Raw genomic sequence first — 21,636 nt, forward strand, 5'->3', positions numbered from 1 at the left:
CTTAACAAACACTGGTCTCTTTCTTACTCAAACATCTCCCATGATTGCCTAGCACTCACAGGTGATTGCCATCATCAGGCTCTGGTAAAATTCAGGGGCAGGGTGGGATCTTTGATTTCAGGGACATGGGGCCCTTCTCCCAAATATGAGACTCAGGGTGCCCAAGCGCCCCTGCTGGCCCACAGGAAGGCTCCTGGAAGTTGACAGCAGAGTTTTATTCCTAAGAGCTAAGGTAGGTGGGGCTGCCCGTGAGGGCTAGGTGTGTTAAGGAATACCTGGGCTCTTTCTCTGTGCTCTGCTGCCCAGGGGCTCCACCCTCAGCCACAGCCCGCCCTCCGCGCGCAGGATCAACTGTGGCTTCCTCTTGGGCTCAGTATCATCTGGCAGAATGCGGAAACGTAGCAGCGTGAGAGCAACCACCACCTTCATCTCATTCATGGCGAAAGTCTGTCCAATGCAGTTCCTGCAGGCAGGAAACAGGGGTGGCGTAAGGGAAGGGGGGGTGGTTCTAAAGAGCCCAGAACGCCCCATTCCGGACTTTTGACAGCAGGAGTCCAGCCCAGTTCCCCGACACTACCCAGGATCTGCATGAAGAATAAAAGGAGGTGGAGGCTGGCCGATCCAGGACCCCCAAGAGGGCTTTTGTGAGTCCTGAACTTGGTTCTGACTTCAGTCCCTGATTCAGAATTGCAGAGTCTCTGAGCACTCTGGACCTCTCCTTTTATCCTTTCTTTCCTCCCTAAATCCTTCTCCAAAACTCAGGCGGAGGAGAGTGAAGGGGGCTAGAATTCAGATCAAATAAAAGAACTCGGCCTCACGCACTCAGGCCTCCATCCAATCCAACCTCAGTCCTCTGCAGGTCTCACCTGGGCCCAGCAGAGAAGGGAATAAAAGCCAGAGGCGACCTCTTCTGGGAGTTTTCTAAGTCGAAGCGAAAGGGATCATAAACCTGGAGGTAGGGGAGACAGGGTGTAAAGGTAGGTAAAGAATAGACAGCCTTAGGTCAATGGCCATGTGCCTCCAGGTCCCTACAGTGGATAAAGATGGGTGGTCAAGGGCAGTACCTCAGGATTCGGCCACACAGAGGGGTTATGATGAGTCCCGAAGATGCTGATAAGACAAATGACACCTGTAGAAGAGGACAGTTAGGATGAGGTCCCCCTTAACGCCTAATGGGCCCTCATTCCTGAATAGGGCCTTCCCCTTGATGTTACCAGCACCTTTGGGGATGATCCGGCCATCTGGAAGCCCCACGTCCTGGGTACAGCGGCGGGAGACGACAGTGACTGGGGGATGCAACCGCAGACTCTCCTTGATGCACATGGTCAGGAAGGGCAGCTGGGCCAGGTCGTCCCTAAGGAACCCACAGTTAACCTGAGAGCAAAGACTGTCCCCTGGTGGCACTGTTCTTACCACCTTTTACTGAACCTCCCCCCAACCCTTGCAACTCCCTGTAAAAAAAATAAATTTCTGGTGAATGAAAAGGTAAGCGTTAGATGGATAGACAAAAGCTCTGTGCTCTCTGCACACAATGGAATACTCCTCAGCCACAGACAGGAAGCCCTGACACATGCCACCACGTGGTAGAACTTTAACAACTTCACGCTCAGTGAAAATATCACTCACAAAAGGACAAATAAAGTATGATCTAACTTACTTAAAATAAACATATATTGTTGTTAGGTGCCATTGAGTCACCTGAGACCCATAGCAACCCTGTGTACAACAGCTCTGAAGCCTCCTCTGTCCTGAACCAGTCTCACTGACTCCCAAACACCTACCCCCATTGCCCTAGTTACTGTATCAATTCATCTTATCCAGGGTCTTCCTCTCCTGTGCTGTCCCTCCACCTTTCTGAGAATGATGTCCTTCTCCAAGGACTAGTTCCTCCTGGCCATGTGTCCAAGGTATGTGAGATGGAGCTTCAAAATCTTAGCCTCTAAAACAACTATGAGAATAGCATCTGACCCCAGTTAGAATAGCAAATTGTAACAGAACAGCAAACAACAAATGCTCACGAGGTTGTGGAGAAACTGAAACCCTTATTCACTGTTGGTGGAAGTGTAAAACGGTGCAACCACTGTGGAAGGTGGTGTGGCGCTTTCTCAAAAAATTGCAAATAGAGATACCATTTGACCCAGCAATTCCACTACTGGGAAAAAGATTATAACTGCCACCCAAGCAGATACATGCACACCCATGTTTATTGCGGCTTGTTCACAAAAGTAAGGAGTTGGAAACAACCTAAGTGCCCATCTACAAATGAATGGATAGAGAAGCTGTGGTATATTCACAGAGTGGGATACTATGCTGCATTGAAAAACAAGGAACTCATGCAATATTATTAAAAATGGGTGACCCTGAAGGACATTATGCTGAGTAAAGTAACTCAGTCACAAAAGGATAAACACTGCATGTTGTAAAACAGGACTAACATCAGGGTTGGGGGGAGACTGAGAAAGATGGATTAAATAATGTATACTGCATTGAAACAGATGAGGGAGAAAACTGTTTAAACGGGATATGTGTTTAGGTATTTTTGTCATTACGGGAGTCCACAGCAAAGGCTGCATAGTGGAGTGGACCTGGAGGAAGGGATTGTAAAACAATGAAAGGATTTTTCTTTTACTTTTCCAAGAGGGTAGTGTACTGGGGGCGGGGGAGGGGAGAGGGGAGAAAAGTGTAACAATGAACGAATGGAAATCCAAAGTCTCTAAATTTTCATTGAAATTAATAATAATAAAATTAAATGAGCCTATAAACCTGGGAAAAAATTCTTAGCCTCCAAGGAGAAATTTGGTTTCACCATCTCCAAGATAGACTTATTTGTTTTCTTGGCAGTCCATGGTATGTTCAAGATTCTTCTCCAGCACCACAACCCGAAGGCATTAATTCTTCTTCTGTGTCATCCTTAGTCATTATCCAGCTTGTTGCTGTTATTGTTATGTGCCACCGAGTCACCTGCAACTCATAGTGACCCTATGTACAACATCCCTAAACCCTGCTCTATCCTGTGCCAATCTTATTGTCTCTGACACACCTACCTCCATTACCCTAGTCACTGAATCAATCCATCTCATCAATGGTCTTAATCTCTTGTGCTGTCCTTCCATTCTCCCAAGTATGATGTCCTTCTCCAAGAACTGATCCCTCCCTGCAATATGTCCAAAGTATGTCAGATCAAGCTGCCGAATCTTTGCCTCCAAGGAGCAGACTGGTTTCACCCTCTCATGGATGAACCTGTTTGTTCTCTTAACAGTGCATTCAAAACCCTTCTCCAGCACCACAGCTCAGTGGCATCAATTCTCTTTCTGTAATCCATAGCCATTGTCCAGATTTCTGATGTATAGCAAGTAATTGCAAAAACTGTGGTCTAGATCAGGCGCACCTTAGTCTCCGGACTGATATCATTGCTCTTCAACTTTTTTGAGAGGTCTCTTACAGCACAATTTTCCAGTGCAATTCATCTTTTAATTTCCTGGCTGCTGGTACCAAAAGTGTTGATTGTGGAGCCAAACAAAATAAAGCTGTCAACAATCTCAATCTCTTCACCATTGTCTGTGTTTTATTGACTATGTAAAGGCATTTGACAGTGTGGAGGACAACAAATTGTGGGTAACTCTGAGAAGAATGGGAATCCCAGAAGACCTGATCATGCTTATGCAAAACCTCTACTTGGACCAGGAGGCAGTCATCAGAACAGAGCAGGGAAGCACTGCATAGATCAAAACTGGTAAGAGTGTGCACCAGGAATGTGTCCTATCTCCATCCTTTTCAATATTTATGCAAAACAGATTATTCAGGAGGCTGGACTCTATGAGGAGAAGTGTGGCATCAGGATTGGAGGAAGACTCATCAACAGTCTGCATTATGCACATGACACAATCCTGCTTGCTGAAACTGAGGAGGACTGTCAGGGGCCTGGCTAACTTGTAAAGCAAGATTAGCACTGCATTATAAAACCAGCAGGACTGATTCCATCTTGACTAGAACATCTGCTTGGCAGTAAACAACTGAGGAAGCAGGATACTAATGAATAGGAAGTGACCAAAAGTCTCAAAATTCGAGGAATGTGATGCTCTTAATCCTCCGAGACTCTTTAGTCTTCTAAGCACACAAAAAGGCCTTCTGAAGATATCTTTGTTTTGTGTTGAGGTCTGGGCATATTTGACCTGACAGTCAACATCTCGGACAGATAAGAGATAATGTGATTACCCCTGCAGGCAAGTTTCTAAAACCTATATAAGCCTTTTTCAGAATAATAAAATTGCTATTCATCATCAGTGAGTAGTCTTTCTGAGTCTTCATTTCATCTTTGTCCCTTCTCTCAGTGGAACTGTTTCAACATAACAGGGCTGGACTCCATTAGAGGACCTGAAGCACTTGCTGCAGAAGCAGCCTTCAATATGGATTGAAGCTCAACATCAAGAAAACAAAGATTCTCACCACTAGGCTGATTGGCAGCATCATGATAGATGGTGAAGAAAGTGAGACTGTCCAGCTAAGATTATGTTGATGGATGGGGAAATTATTTGGAAATGTATATGAAGACAGGTTACACAACTTGAAGAATTTAATCACTATTACTGAATTGCACATGTAGAAATTGTAGATTGTGTATGGGGGGTTTTCTGTATATTTTCACAACAGAGCAAGTGAGGAAGACCCCTGATGAGATGGATTGATTCAATTACTGGGGTAATGGGGGTAGGTGTGTCAGAGACAAGATTGGCACAGGATAGAGCAGGGTATAGGGCTGTTTTACATAGGATCCCTATGAGTCTCAAGCAACTTGATGGCACATAACAATAACAATTTTTTTCAAGACTAGTCTTTAGGGAAGTAATGCCATGAAGTTTCAAAGAAGATTTAGTTCAAAGTCTTTATGAGAAATTCAGCACACACACAAGACATTCATGAAAAGTGTGACAAATGTGCAGAGAAAAGATGTTCTTTATGGCAAGAAAGCAAAACCAAAAGGCAAATGAGTGGGAAACGCACTAAACATATCCCAGTCTTCTCTACACGACATTGTTCCTGGCCATTTCACATGGCCTGTTAGTGGTGTCGTTGTTGTTAGGTGCCATCAAGTTGAACATGACCCAAAACAGCACTATGAACAACATGTGAATCTTGTCCTATCCCGTGCCGTTCAGCAATTTCTGACATACATACGCCCACTGCTGTAGTCATTGTGAAAATCTATCTCATTGAGGGTCTTCCTCTCTTTCACTGACTCTCAACTTTTCCAAGCACGATGTCCCTCTCCAAGGAATAGCTTCTTCAAGCAAGATGACCAACATATGTGAGACAAAGCTTGGTCCTCTTTGCTTCCAAGGAGCACTCTGGCTGCACACTCTTCTTTGGCAGTCCATGGGATCTTCAGTACTCTTCTCCAACACCACTGCCCAAAGATATCAATTCTTCTTCTGCCATCTTCATTCAGTGTCTCAGATGCATAGCAAGTGATTGAAAAGACCATGGCCTGAATCAGGCACACCAAAGTCCTCAAACTAACAACATCATTGCTTATTTGGAGAGGTCTCGGACTGCAGACTTTCTGCAATAAGCCTCCTGACAGCTGGCCCCAAGGATGTTTGTTGATTGTGAATCCAAGTAAGATAAAGTTGTTGACAGGTTCAATCTTTTCTCCTTTTATTATGATATTGCTTTTGACCTAGTAGTGAGAATTTTTTGTGTTCTTGGTGTTGAGATGCAATTCATATTGAAGGCTGTTGTATTCTTTGATCTTCTGAAGCAAGCACTTGAAGTCCTCCTGCCTTTCAGCAAGTAAGGTTGTATCATCTCCATATGGTAGGTTCTTGATGAGTGTTCTGATCCTAATGCCACATTCTTCCTCATAGAACTTCTCAGAGAATTTTCTCAGCATACAGATTGAGTAGATATGGAGCAAGGATGCAAGTCTGATACACCTCTTTCTTAATTTTAGACCATGTAGTATTCTCTTCCTCTGTTCACTCAACAGCCTCTCTATCTAGGTATAGCACAGTGCTCTAGAATTTCTCTCTCTCTCTCTCTCTCTCTCTCTCTCTCTCTCTCTCTCTCTCATCTATCTACCTATCTTCTTATCTCTTTGCCCAGGCTATTTCCTTAGCCTATAGCACTATTCCCAACTGTAGCTACATATTATTATTAAGTCAAAGACTTAGAAGAGACATCTTACTCATCCATCCCATCACCTCCAGAATAGGTTCTCTCCATTAACTACAGTCCTAATCGTGTGAGCTGAGACTGCACTGGCATAGTACTTCCACCAAGGTGGGAATTCCTAAACACAGAGTCTGGGAATGAACCTTTACTGAGACTCCAGGACACAAGGTGGACTTCGGAATGGCACTGGAGATGAAGATTGAGTTGCAAGCAGTGAAGGATTATCTTCTGGATGAGGATTGACTAGGTAATGATCCATATGTTCTTGTACAAGGAATTGATGACTTTTATCTCTCTGTACAAAGACTTAGTAATCAGAAGATAAAAAAAGTCTAACATACAGAATAGAAAGATCTTCAAAAGGGGAGATTTCAAAGAGGAAAACTAGGGAGAAGATTAGAAGTTTATTTCCTGATCATGTGCTAATATCTTCTCTAATATATTGTCACAAATGTCTCAACTGATCAGATCTTTCTAATCCAAAACCACAACAACTTTTCCCTTGTGGGACAGAATATGTACAAGACTTTGTATCTGGTTTATGTGCCTATTCTCACAAAGCAATTATTAGGGTAGAATATGCAAGAAGGTTTTCTCACACCTCCACCAGAGTAATGAAAACAGGTTGTGAGCCTGCACTTACCATTCAATCTCCTCTGGTTTTCGATCCCTCAGGAGCTCTTGCACCTCCTTTCGGCAACGCTCCTGGTATTCTGGGTGCTTGGCAAGGTTGTACAGGATCCAGGAGAGGCCACTGGCTGTGGTGTCATGGCCTGTGGGATGGTCAGATGATCTTTGGTCACTGGCTGCTTCAACACCAAAGGGAGGACAGCTTCCTCATATTGAGATACTCAAAGAAGATGAAGAAGAGTGTGGGTAATACACGGTCCACCCCTCAAGACCCTGAGAAGGGAAAGCCCCAGACCTCAATGTATTGCCATGTTAGATCCTCACCCTCAAACATAAAGGTATCAGCCTCTGCTCGAATGTCCTCATCTGACAGCTCCTTCCCATCTTCATCCTGAAGAAAAGGCAGGACTAACATCATCCTTGAATCGCACTAGCTCTATAGGTCCATGAGGCTAAACATCAGAGTGACATCCAATGACTAGTTTTGGGTAGAGCTCCTATAATAAGAAAAACTAGCAAAAATATCCTGACAATCTGCTTCAAAATTAATTTTATGAATCACAACAGTATATATAGCCCAAAATACTGTCATAAAATTAGTGTCTTATTGGAAGGCATCAAAATACAGTGTGACCCTTGTGATAATTTCGGTTTGTAAATGTGGCCTCAAACTATGAGGTTGTACTGGATGCTGGTGGTGATACTTTAAATATCAGAGTCCAAAATATGAAAATATGTGTATAAGTGTACACATATATATACATGTACGTATACATCCACCACTCATCTGTTCCAAGAACCTTGTTTGCTGAAAGTGAGAAGTACTTGAAGCCCTTGTTACAGAAGATCAAAAATTATAACCTTCAGTATGGATTGCATCTCAACATCAAGAAGACAAAAACTAAGGGAGCTCTGGTGGCCTAGTGGCAAGAAGCTGTGCACTGCAGTCCCAGAGGTGCACTGTTCAAAGCCACCAGATGCTCTGCTGGAAAAGGAGGGGGCCATCTCCTCCTGTACCAGTCAGATCCAATTTGAAAGTACACACAAAAAAAAATGATAAAATAGAATAAGAAGAAAAAAAAAGACAAAACCTTTTCACCACTGGACAGATAAACAACATCATGTTAGATGGAGAAAAGCTTGAAACTGTAAACTATTTCATCTTCCTTAGATCAATAATCAACACTCAGGATACATGCAATCAGGAGATCAAGAGATGTATTCCATTGGGCATGTCTGTTGTCAGGAACCTCTCCAAATTAATGAGGTGCAATGAGATCAGTTTGAAACTAAAGTGAACCTGATTTAAGGCACGGTCTTTTCCCATCACTTACAATCCATGTGAGATTTGAGTAATGAATTGGGATGACCAAAGAAAACTTGATGCCTTTGAGTTGTGGTGTTGGAGAGAGTACTGACTATCCCATGGACTCCCAGAAAACAAGCATGCATGTCTTGGAGAAAGTGCAACCAGAACGCTCCTTAGGGGCAAGAATGATGAAAATTGAGCTTACATATTTCGGGTATGTTGCTAGGAGAGGCTATTTTTTGGAGACAACATCATGCTTGGAAAGGCGGAGGGTCAGCAAAGACAGCAAGACTTTCAAAGTGGCTGAAACAATGGTTTCAAGTGTATCTGAGATAATGAGCTGGCACAACACAAGACAAGTTTTAGATCCGTTGTTCAGAGTCAAACTCAATTTGACAGCACCTAATGACAACAAATCTGTCCCATTACTCCTCCATCAGTTTGTCATCCTTTGATGGCTGTGATGTTGGAGGCCAGGCCATCACCATTTCGAATTCCAGCAAGACCATCAATGGGAGACAAGTAAATAGAGCTCCCAGGATAAGACATTCTATGAACCAGGATTGACAATCTACTTCCAAAATAATCGGATCATTGAAACCTTCTGAATAACAATGAAATGGTGTCTTGTATAGTGACAAAAAATGAGGTCTTTACTCTGTAATACATTCAAAATATGACTGTGGAACAGCTGCTTCCTCAAAGTAGAGTTTATCTTAATGATGTTAATGGAGTAAATGTGCAAAACATTAATTTGCTGATATGTTGTTGATGTTAGGTGTCACCAAGTCAACTATGATTCATAGTTGCTGCTGAAGGTCAAGGACTGCAGCCTCCTATATGGATTGAAGCTCAACATCAAGAAAACAAAGATTCTCACCACTGGGTCAATTGACAGCATCAGTATGGATGGTGAAGAGACTGAAATAGTTAACAGTTTTAGTTTACTTGGATCCACCGTCAACACTCTTGGTAACAGCATCCAGGAAACCAAGAGATGAATTGCATTGGGAAAGTCAGCTGTGAGGGACCTCTCAAGAGTACTAAGGAGTAATGACATCAGACTGGAGACTAAGGTGCACCTGATCCAGGCTATAGTCTTTGCAATTACATGCTATGCATCAGAGAGTTGGACAGTGACTAGGGATGATAGAAAGAGAATTGATGTCTTTGAGCTGTGGTGCTGGAGATGAGTGTTGAATATACCATGGACTGCTAAGAGAACAAACAGGTTTGTCCTGGAGAGGATGAAGCCAGAATGCTCTTGGAGTCAAGGATTCTGAAGCTTCATCTGACATGCTTGGGCATGTTGCAAGGAGGGACTAGTTCTTGGAGAAGGACATCATGTTTGGGAGAATGGAGGGGCAGCGCAGGAGAGGAAGACCCTCAGTAAGATGGATCCATTCTGTGATTGGGGTGGTGGGAATGAGTGTGCTTGAGATGGCGAGGTTGGCACAGGATAGAACTGCATTTAGAGCTCTTGTACATAGGGTCACTATGAGTCGCAAGTGACTCGATGGCACATAACAACAACAAACAAATACTATCATTAAGATCTCACACTTGCGCAAGCCCATTGTTTTGGTCGCCCTGTCAGTCCATCTCGTTAGGGTCTGTCTCCATTTTGCTGACACTAGACCTTTGCCAGTGTGATGTAGTTTCCAAAAACTGCCCCCTCCTGACAACCTGGTGAAAGTATGTGAGATACAATTTCACCATTCTTGCCTAAGAGCACTATGGTTGCACTTCCTCCAACAGGTTTTTTGGTGTTTTAGAAGTCCATGGGATAGTCAGTACTCTTCTCCAAACCATAATTTAAAGACATAAATTCTTCTTCAGTCTTACTCATTTTCCAACTTTCAGGAAGAAATTGAAAATACCATGACCAGCACATCTAAATCCTTCAACTGCATCCTTGCTATTTGTACTATATAGCAAGATCAGAATGATAAGAAACAACCACAAAACTCCAGTAATAATCATGAAGTAAAATATATGAGGCATGAATCCAGGAAAATTGGAAACTGTCAAAATGAAATGGAACATACTAAACCTAGGCATTAGTGAACTAAAATACACTGGTATTATCCATTTTTAATTGGTCTATCATTCGGTCTACATGCTAGGAATGAAAACTTGAAGAGAAAAAGCACTAGATTCATCATAAAAAAAGAATATTTCAAAATCAATTCTGAAGCCAAATACAATCAGTCATAGTATAATATCCATTCAAAGAAGACCTCGTCTTACAACCATTGTTCAAATTTATGCACCTATCATTAAAGTTGAATTAGCACAGGGTTTAGAGCAGGGTTTAGGACTAGAGTCGCAAGCGACTCAACAGCACATAACAACAACAACATCATCATCAAAGTTAACATGAAGAAATTGATAATTTCTATAAGCATCCAGGGTGTGACATTAATCAAATACACAATCTAGATGCTTTCACAATTACTGGTGATTGGAATGTAAAGGGTCAAAATAAGGAAGGATGTTCTTGCTGCTGCTGCTGCTTCTGCTGCTGCCTCTGTTAGATGCCATCAAGTTGATTGCAACCAATAGCGACCCGATGGGCACAGATCTGAATTTTGTTCTACCCTGTCCTGTGCCATCCTCATCATCTCTGATACAGTGCTCACATACAACTCTGATACTCTGGTTGCCCTTTGCTGCAATCACTGTGTCAATCCGTCTTACAGAAACTTTTCCTCTCTTTCACTGAACCTTCACCTTCCAAGCATGGTGTTCCTGTCCAAGGAATAACCACTCCTAGCAACATGCTCAAAGTATATGAAATGAAATTTTGTCATCTTTGCCTCCAAGGGCTATTCTTGCTTCGCTTACTCCATGCCTGTTTATTCTTTTGGAAATCCATGGGATATTCAGTCTCTTCTCCAACACCACAACTCAAAGCATCAATTCTTCTTCTGTCATCCTTATTCATAGTCTGACTCTCAGCTCCATAGAAAATTATTTATAAGTCCATGGCCTGAATCAGGTATACCATAGTCTTCAAACTGATTTCATTGCTCCTCCATAACTTGGACAGGTCACTGACAACCTACTTGCCTGATAGAATATGTCTCTTGATCTCCTATCTGCTCTTGCCAGAGATGTTGTTTGTGTATCCAAACAAGGATCGGTCCTCCTGATAACATACCAGGACCAAAGAAGAAAAAATACTTGAAAAATATGTCCTTGCTGATAGAAACAATTCTAGAGGTATTGTTAATAGCACACTCAAGTACAATCCTGCTGAAAATAGTTCAAAAATACTTGGAGCAGAACATTGAAAAGGAACAGCCAGAATTCAAGGTGGATTGAGAAGAGGACGTAGAGTGAGATGTATCAGTATTAAAGTTAGGATCTTGGCTGGAATAAAATTAATATATTTATTATGGAAATGCATTCAAATCTATGGCTTATAATAAATTATGAATAATCTTCAGAAGAATAAAAACTCCAGAACACTTAATCGTTCTCATGTGGATCTCTACAAAGACCATGAAGCAATCTTGAGGGTATAATAAGAAAATGTGGCAGAAAAGCAACTGTCAAGAAGTAAAATGGTATATTGCACTAGAAAAATCTCCAGCAAGGAACCACACTTTACAGTGATAAAGAGCAAGGATATCACTTTGATACTAAGGAGAACCTGACCCAAGCCATAATGTTTTCACTTTCCTCCTAAGTATATGTAAGCTGGACAACGAATAAGGAAAATAAAAGACTTGATGCATTTGAGTTGTGATATCTGTAGAGAACAGTGAACATAACATTGAGTGTGAAAAGTACAAGTATGTCTTGGAAGGTGGGCAGCCAGAACGCTCCTTCGAGGGGAGGATGGAGATATGTTGTCTCACAAACTGTAGCTTGTTTTCAGGAGAGACCAGTCCATGTACCAGAACATCACGTTTGGTAAACAGAGGATCAGGAAAAAAAGAGGAAGATCCACCACAAGGTGCATTGACACAGTAGCTGCAAAAAATGGGCTCCGAGCTCCGATAGCAGCAGTTGTGCAGGCGGCTCAGGGTCAGGCAGTGGTTTGTTCTGTTATACACGGGTTTTCCGCAAGTGGGAACCAACTTGATATCATCTAACAGCAGCATTTACCTGTCAGTTTGTCACTTTGTTCTGACGCTGGAAGCTATGCTAACTCTATTTTAAATTTGAGTTACTCATAATGGATAAATGTCAGCTTAGTTTGGAGCTTCCAAGCCTAAAGAGACAGGAGGATAGACCTGGTGATTATATTCTGGAAACCAGTCAGTGAAAACCCTATGTATCACAGCAGAACCTTGTACAATAGTACTCGAAGATGGACCCCTACATAGTGGTCACAACAGTGGGCATGAGCACATGAACAATCTTGAAGACGGAACAGGAATGGGCAGCATTTTATTCTGTTATACATATGAGTGAGAGTATATGAAACACTAATAACAAGTATACTACATTGTTGTTGTGTACCATTGAGTCAGAGCTTACAGCTGACCATCCAGCAGGTTTTCAGAGGCAGTTAATCACACAGGGAGGAGAGTAACTGCCCATCCTTCTCCCTCAGAGCAGCTGGTGGATTCAAACCACATGCCTTTGGGATTGCAGCACAGTTTCTTACCACTAGGCCGCCAGAGAGCTCCTTATAATACTATAAATTGTTGTTGTTGTTATGTGCCATAGAGTCGCTTGCACTCATAGCAACCCTATGTACAAGAGCCCTAAATGCCGCTCTGCCCTGTGCCAACCTCGCCATCTCAAACGCACTCATTCCCACCACCCTAATCACAGGATCGATCCATCTCATCGAGGGTCTTCCTCTCCTGCGCCGTCCCTCCACTCTCCCAAACATGATGTCCCTCTCCAAGGACCAGTCCCTCCTTGCAACATGCCCAGAGTATGCCAGATGAAGCTTCAGAATTACGTATCATATAGAGCACATGTGCCATGGCTTTGTAATTACCTTCCAGGTAGAATATCAAAGCCTTTTGTAAACCCGGCTTGAATTTCTGCAGGTTCCCTGTCAATGTATCTTAGCATGAGCAGTTACCATTGCTGGTATCATATGGATCTTCATTAAAAGCAGGGAATGCAATAAAGATGTTTACTTATATTTTATTGACTGTGTGGCATAATAACAATTATGGGCAATATTGAGAAGAACAGGAACCCCAGAAAACCTAATTATGCTCATTAAAAGCCTACATGTTATGTACAACAGCCCTAAATCCTGTTCTATCCTGTGCCAAACTTATTGTCTCTGACACACCTTCCCCCATTACTCCAGTCACTGACTCAAACCACCTTATAAAGGATCTTTCTCTCTTGTACTGTCCATCCCCCCTCCCAAGCATGACGATCTTCTCCAAGGTCTGGTCCCTCCTTGCAATATGTCCAAAGTATGCCAGACAGAGCTTCAGAATCCTTGACTCCAAGGAGTAGCCTATTCTCACCCTCTCTAGGACAAACGTGTTTCTTCTCCTAGCAGTCTATGGTATATTCAATACTCTTCTCCAGAACCATAGCTCAAAGACATCAATTCTCTTTCTATCATCCCTAGTCATTGCCCAGCTCTCTGATGCATAGCAAGTGATTGCAAAGACCATGGCCTGTATGAGACACACCTTAGTTTCCAGACTGATATCATTGCTCTTTAGTAGTTTGGAGAGGTCTCTGACACCGGACTTACCCAATGCAATTTGTCTTTTAATTTCCTGGCGGCTGGTACCAAGAGTATTGATTGTGGAGCCAAGCAAACTAAAGCTGTTAACAACCACAATCTCTTCACCATCTATCATGATGCTACCAATCAGTCCAATGGTGAGAATCTTCGTTTTCTTGTTGTTGAGCTTCAATCCATATTGAAGGCTGCAGTCCTTAACCTTCTGCAGCAAGTGCTTCAGGTCCTTCTCAGTTTCAGCAAGCAGAGTTTTGTCTTCTGCATAATGCAGATTGTTGATGAGTCTACCTTCAATCCTGATGACACACTTATCCTCATAGAGCTCAGCCTCCCAGATAATCTGTTCTGCATATAGATTGAAAAGGCATGGTGATAGAATACATTCAGTGTTTCCTTGCTCTGTTTTGATGACTGCCTCCTGGTCCAAGCATAGGCTTCACATAAGTATCATTAAGTGTTCTGGGATTCCCATTCTTTTCAGAGTCAGTCACAGTTTGTTGTGATCCACACAGTCAAATGCCTTTGCATAGTCAATGAAACACAGACAGTCTCTTCTCTTAGATCCATCTAACCTTGACTATAATATCCCTAGTACCATGGTCTCTAAACCCAGCCTGCTTTTCTAGCAATTCTCTGTTGATCATGCTGTTTCAGTCTTTTTTTAATAATTTTCAGCAGAATATTACTTACATGTGATATTAGTGATATTGTTCAATAATTTCTTCGCTCTGTCAGATCACCTGAGTTTTGAAATAGTCTCAGGAACAGATTTGAGGTCTTGAACACTAATTAGTGAAGACCAGATGAGCTGTGGGAGGAGATCAAGAATGTCATCAAGGAAGAATGAAGGGGGTCGTTATAAAGACAGAGGAGGAAGAAAAGACCAAGATAGATATCAGAAGAGACTCAGAATATTACACTAGAGCACCGAGAAGCCAAAGCAAAGGAAATAAATCAAGATATTAAGGGGTTAAACAGAAGGTTTCAAAGGTCAGTGTGGGAAGGCAAAGTAAAGTATTATAATGAAATGTGCAAAGAGCTGGAGTCAGAAAATCAAAGGGGCCGAACCTGCTCAGCATTTCTTAAGCTGAAGGAACTGAAAACAAGTTCAAGCTTCAAGCTGCAACACGTAAGGATGCTTTGGGCAGAATATTAAATGATCCCAGAAGCATTGAAAGAAGGTTGAACGACTATACAGAGTTACTGTACCAAAAGGAATTGGCAGATAGAGAAGAATTTCAAGAAACAACATATGAGTAAGAGCCTGTGGTGATGAAGGAAGAAGCTCAAGTTGTTCTGGAAGAAATGGCAAAAAACAAAAACAAGGCCCCAGGAATTGATGGCACACCAATTGACATATTTCAACAGATACTGCCCTGGATGTGCTCACCAGGTTGTGTCAAGAAATCTGGAGGTAACCATCTAGCCAACTGACTGGAAGAGATCTATATTTGTTTCCATTCCAAAGAAAAGTGTGAGTGTGTGTGTGTGTGTGTGTGTGTGTATTCTTAAGAAATCAGAACTGCCACCCAAACAGATATATGCACACCCATGTTTATTGCTGCATTGTTCACAAAGGCAAAGAGATGGAAGCAACCCAATTGCCCATCAACAAATGAGTGGATAGAGAAACTGTGGTACAGTTACACAATTGAATACCACACAGCACTGAAAAACAAGGATCTTATAAAATATTATACAAAATGGGTGAGTCTGGAGAACATTACGCTGAGTGATATATCTCAGTTACAAAAGGACAAATACTGCTGTTATACAACAGCACTGACATGAGGGTTGGGGGAAAACTAAGAAAAAAGATGATAAATAATGCACGTTGCATTTAAATAGATGAGAGAAAGCACGGTCTAAAAGAAATAAATTATTTGGTTTTATTTGCATCACAACAGGACAGAATAAGCAGTATATAGCAAAGTGGAGTCGGGGGGAGCAGAGTAGGGGGAGGGAGAAAATTGTGCAATAGTAAAAGAATCTTATCAGAGAGAAAAGTGAACGAGGGGGTAGGGAGGAAAAATGTGCAACAATGAATGAATGGAAATCCAAGTTTTCTGTAGACTTTTTTTATATCAATAAAAAAATTTACGAAATTAAACACTTAAGGCAGGTAAAAGAAATAAAGTACATGGGATAATTTTTTTTAAAGAAATGAAAGTCTTGACCACTTGTCACATCAAAACCTGCAGTCAGGCACTCACCTTGCTTAGCAAGAGCACATCAATGAAGTCCAAAGTCTTGGTCTTGGTCTTGGCCTTGAGGAAGTCATCAATACCCTGTTCTGAGAGGGTGCGCCGGCGCTCCTTAATGGCAGCATCTGTGAAGTCATGTACCAGGCGGCAGGCCTTTCTGAAGCGCCTCCCATCAGGAGTGAGATGATACAGGAAGTCCCAGTGCATGGGGATCTGCTGTTGCCGGTTTGATGCTAGCGCACTGAGTTCCAAGATGGCAGCAATGTATTCACTGGGCTTCCTGAAGGATGAAACAAGAAAAAAGACTCAAACTTCATAGACCTAAAATTCATGGTATACCTACTCCCTAGAATCCAGAGCTACCTCCCCTTAGGAAACTGTGCATTCAGGAGGAGGCCCATAGATGCCTGATGGGGATAAACCAGCAGAAAAGACTCTCCAAGCTTCCTTATTTCTGCACATATCCACCCACTGGAGTGATCCCCATACTCCAGGACATAAGGAGAGTCTGAGAGTCATGTGCTTCATACTCACTCGCCTTTTTTCTTTCCCAACCTGTCCATATGGCTCATACTTCATTCTCCCCCAACTGTTCCATGGGCCCACCTTCTACTTGTCTCCTTCTGCTCAGTATCAATACTGTCCAGTCTCTACAAAACATTCAGGTTCCTAGAAAAACAGATTTCTAAAGCTCAACTAAAAGCATGCTCTTCATCTGCTGAAACACCTTCAGTGCTCCAGGGAGATCCCACGATAAATTCTATGCCTCTTTTCCTACTTTTTTCATGTCCTTACGGTCTAGATCCTGTGTAGTACTTCCCCTTAATTTCCAAGGTAATTAGTTCACTCTCTCATCCATGATTTGATCATCCTAATCTTGTTTGCCTTTAATGAAATATTTCTTCCTCAGCGTTCATAACCCTTTAATGTGGCACACCTCCTCGAGGAAGGCTTTCTTTTTTTCATCTCTAATAATTTATTCTCTTTGTTAATGGTCCAGGTTCCCAGACCCAGGCATAAAACTCACTCCTGGCAATGACTGTCCAAGCTGAAAACACATTTCTGCAGACTGTCCAAGGTCATCAGACTGAGGTGCTCAAACATATCCAGACGGGCACTGCCTTCAGAAATCAGGTTCTGCCACTTTGCCTGGTCAGAGAAGAGAACACAGTTGGACCTGAGAAATGTCTTCTCTGAGACCACTTCTGCTGCTCCTATCACCAAGATGAAATCCACCCAGAAACCAACCTCCTTGAGCTCCACCAAGCACTCATGCTCAGAGTAGATCAGGCTTGCGTTAAAGTGAAAAGTGTTATTATTAAGATGAGAACATCCTATTGTTTGGAGTCAGGATATTTGGGTTCAAGTACCAGCTCTCCCTTTTATGTTCTGTGTGGCCTGACAAGTCATTACCCTTCCTCTTCATCCCCCAACTACTAAATGTTCACTAAAAGTTAAGATCATGATCAAGTAGTATTTATAACAGGCATGCAAGAATCTTTCAACATGAGAAGAACAACCAATGTGATTCACCACACCAATAAAACAAAATATAAGAAACACATGATCATCTCAATTGATGCAGAAATTTCTGATAAGAAAGCTCAACACAATAGTAACAGAGGAGAATTTCCTCAACATAGTTAAGCACATATATACCAAACCCACAACTAACCTTATCCTCAATGGAGTCAGTTTAAAGATATTTTGCATGGGAACCAGAAGATGATGTCCATAATAAAACACTCCTACTTATTCCCATTCCCAAGAGAATGTAGAAATTATCAAGCAATATCATTAATATCACATGCAAGCAAAATATTGCTGGACATCATCTAAACATGGCTGAAGCAGTACATTAACAAAGAAATACCAAAAGTTCAAGCTGGGTTTAGAAGAGACCATAGCACCAGGGAAAACACTGCTGATGTCAGATGGATGCTGGCTGAAAGCAGAGAATACCAGAATAATGTCTATCTTTGTTTTATTGACTATGCAAATGTATTTGTTTGTGTGGATCACCACAAACTATGGCTAACACTAAGAAGAATGGGAATCCCAAAACCCTTAATTGTACTCTCACAAAATCTATACCTATACCGTGAAGTTATTGTCTGAACAGAGCAAGGGAACACTTCATGGTTTGAAACTAGGAAAAAGCAGGATTGTGTCCTTTCTCCTCACCCATTCAAGGTGTATGCAGAGCAAATAATTAGTGAATCCAGAATCTATAAAGAAAATACGGCATCAGTTAGAATCAGGAGAAGACTCATTGTCACAGGATAGAGTAGGCTGTTGTACATAAGCTTGCTATGAGTCACTAGTAACTAGACGGGCACATAAGAACAACAACAACAACATGCAGATAACACAACCTTGCTTGCCGAAACTGAGGAAGAGCTGAGGAGCTTGAGCAGAAGATAAGGATTATAACCTTCAATATTGATTACATGAACATTAAGAAAGCAAAGTTCTTATCACTGATAAGGCCACATCATGACAGATGGAGGGAAAAAATGAAGTTGGCAATAATTTCATCTTACTTAGATCCACAATCAACACCTTTGGTACCAGGAGTCAGGATATAAAGAGATGTATTGCTTTGGGCAAAAACACTGTCAGAGATCACTCCAAAATTCTGAAGAACAATGATACCAGTTTTAAGACTAAGGTTTGCCTGATTCAGGCCATGGTCTTTTTCAATCACTTGCTATGCATTTGAGAGCTGAGCAATGAATAAGTATTACAAAAGGAAACTTGATGCCTTTGAGATGTGGCGCTGGAGGAGAGTATTGAACATCATGTAGATTGCCAAAAGAACAATCAGTTGTGTCTTGGGAAAGGTGTAACCAAAGTGCTCCTTGGAGACAAAGATGATAAAGTTTAATCTCTCATACGTTGAACAGAACATTTTACTAAGATAGGTTATTCCTTTAAAAAGAATATCATACATGGAAAGGTGGAAAGTCAGCTAAAAAGAGCAAGAGCCTAAATGTGATGATGACTGCAGCAATGGGTTCAAGTATACCAGAGATGGTGAAGATAGAATAGGATAAGACAAGATTCAGATCTGTTGTTTGGAGTTTCAATGAGTTGTAATGGACTCGATAGCTCCTAGTAACAAAACCCAACAATTCAATATCATGTTGAAATCCTGACTAGACCAATAAGGCAATAAAAGGAAATTAAGAGGCATCCAAATTTGCAAAGTGGAGGTAAAACTCTGTCAAACCAAAATATTTCTGAAGATCATGGAAAACTCCTAAAACAGTGCATTGATGGAGAACTGCCAAGAGTTCAAATTGGGTTTTGAAGAGACCCTGGCATTTAAGATATTGCTGCTGATGTCAGATGGATCCTGGCTAAAAGGAGAGAATATCAGAAGAAAATATGTTTGTGTTTTATTGACTGTGTAAAACCATAAAATTGTTTGGACATAACAAACAAGGGTAACATTGAGGAGAACAAGAATTCCAAAACACTTAATTGTGCTTATGTGAAACTTATACATAGGCCAAGAATCTGTTGTTAACAGAACAAGGGAATAATGCATGGTATAACACCAAGGAAGGTGTGTATCAGGACTATCTGTATGCTGAGAAAATCATTCCAAAATCTGGGTTTTATGTAGAAAGATGTGGTATCAGGATTGGAGGAAAACTCATTAACAACCTGTGTTATGTAGATAACACAACCTTGCTTGCTGAGAGTGAAGAAGATGTGAAATGCTTGCTGCAGACGATCAAGGACTTCAGTCTTTGGCATGGATTGCATCTCTATATCAAGAAAATAAATATCATCATCACTGGGCAAAATGTCAACATCATTGATGGAGTAAGAATTGAGGTTATCAATGGTTTCATCTTGCTTGGATCCACAATCAACACAGTTAATACTCACTGGAAGTAAGAGACAGTTGAACCCTCATCAAGCCATTCATGCAAGTCCTTAATTAGAGAACAGCACCCAGGAAATCAGGGGACATATTGCACTGGACAAGTCCAGTTAAGAACCTCTCCAAAATGCTGAAGAGCAATGATGTCAGTTTGAAGACTAAGATGTGCCTGATTCAGGCTGTTGTCTTCTCCACCACGTGCTATGTATCAGAGAGCTGAACAATAAGTAAGGATTACAGAAGAAGAACTGATGCCTTTGAGTTGTGGTGCTGGAGAAGAGCACTGAATACTCCAAAGGACAAACAGAACGAAGAGATACATCTTGGGGAAGGTGCAGGCAGAGTGTTCTTTGGAGGAAAAAGATAGTAAAGCTTTGTCTTTAATATTTTGTTCATGTACCTAGGTGAGGCTATTCCTTGGAATGGGACATCATGCTTGGAAAGATGGAGGGTCCGAAAATGAAAGAAAGATCCTCAATGAGATGGATTGACACAGTGATCTCATCAATGGGCTCTAGTGTGTTAGAGAAAGAAGATGAGGATGGTACAGGATAGGACAAAGTTCAAGTTCATAGTGTCACTATAGGGTCACTATACACAATTCAACAACACCTAATAACAACAGCCAGCACATGCACAAGAAAAAGATAACCCAATTAAAATATGGGCAGAAGAAGTGTAAAAGATTATTCGTCAAAGAGAATATGCAAATGGCAAACAAATATATAAAGAAATGCTCCAGATCACTAACTATTGTTGTTGTTGTTATGTGACATCAAGTTGCCTGTGACTCATAGCGACCCTGCAAGCTCTGAATCCTGCTCTATCCTGACCTGATCTCACTGTTTCTGATACACCTACCTTCATTACTCCAGTTACGGTGTCAATACATCTCATCCAGGGTCTTCCTCTCCTGTACTGTCCCTCTACCCCTCCATGCACGATGTCCTTCTCCAAGAACTGGTTCCTCTTTGCAACATGTCCAAAGTATGTGAGATGGAGCTTCAAAATCCTTGCCTCCACAGAGCACGTTGGCTTCACCTTCTCGAGGACAGACCTGTTAGTTCTTTTGGCAGTCCGTGGTATATGTTCAATACTCTTCTCAAGCACCACAGCTCAAAGGCATCAATTCTCCTTTTATATCCCTAGTCATTGTCCAGCTTTCTGATGCATAGCAAGTAATTGCAAAGACTATGGCCTGTATCAAGCACACTTTAGTTTCCAGACAAATATCGTTGCCCTTCAGTACTCTCACAAGGTCTCTGACAGCAGACTTTCCCACTGCAATTCATCTTTCAATTTCCTGGCTCCTAGTACCAAGAGTGTTGATTGTGGAGTTAAGCAAACTAAAGCTGTTACTATAAACTGCTAGGAGAACAAACATGTTCATCCTAGAGAGGATGAGACGAGGCTGCTTCTTGGAGGCAAGATTTCTGAAGCTTTGTCTGACATACTTTGGACATGTTGCAAGGAGGGACCAGTCCTTGGAGAGGAATGTCATGCTTGGGAGGGTGGAGGGACAGCACAAGAGAGGAAGATTCTCGATGAGATGCATTGATTGTGACTGTGATAATGGATATAGCTGTTTCAGAAACAATAAGATTGTCATAGGATAGAGCAGGGTTTAGAACTGTTGTACATATGGTCTCTGAATCACAGATGACTCAACAGTACATAACAATGACAACATCACTAATCTCACACTCAAGAAAAATCCTGCTGAAGATCATCCAAAAATGACTAGAAC

General features: G+C 41.7%; 1 protein-coding gene across 1 annotated transcript in view; it reads right to left on the bottom strand.

Annotated features, from left to right (window-relative positions):
- Positions 1 to 264: 264 nt before the first annotated feature.
- LOC102871031 (leukotriene-B(4) omega-hydroxylase 1-like) overlaps positions 265 to 21,636 on the bottom strand; it is a 34,856-nt gene continuing 13,484 nt past the window's right edge. Inside the window, exons 5-12 of the mRNA XM_006898334.1 lie at positions 17,022 to 17,143; positions 16,004 to 16,274; positions 7,126 to 7,192; positions 6,815 to 6,944; positions 1,221 to 1,354; positions 1,065 to 1,129; positions 867 to 949; positions 265 to 463 (exon numbers count right to left, since the gene is read on the bottom strand). Of these exons, the coding sequence (XP_006898396.1) occupies positions 265 to 463; positions 867 to 949; positions 1,065 to 1,129; positions 1,221 to 1,354; positions 6,815 to 6,944; positions 7,126 to 7,192; positions 16,004 to 16,274; positions 17,022 to 17,143 (1,071 nt within the window). The remainder of the gene's footprint in view (positions 464 to 866; positions 950 to 1,064; positions 1,130 to 1,220; positions 1,355 to 6,814; positions 6,945 to 7,125; positions 7,193 to 16,003; positions 16,275 to 17,021; positions 17,144 to 21,636) is intronic.

Source organism: Elephantulus edwardii, unplaced genomic scaffold (assembly GCF_000299155.1).
Source record: "Elephantulus edwardii isolate Elephantulus edwardi_28Jun2011 unplaced genomic scaffold, EleEdw1.0 scaffold00226, whole genome shotgun sequence".
Lineage (NCBI taxonomy): Eukaryota > Metazoa > Chordata > Mammalia > Macroscelidea > Macroscelididae > Elephantulus > Elephantulus edwardii.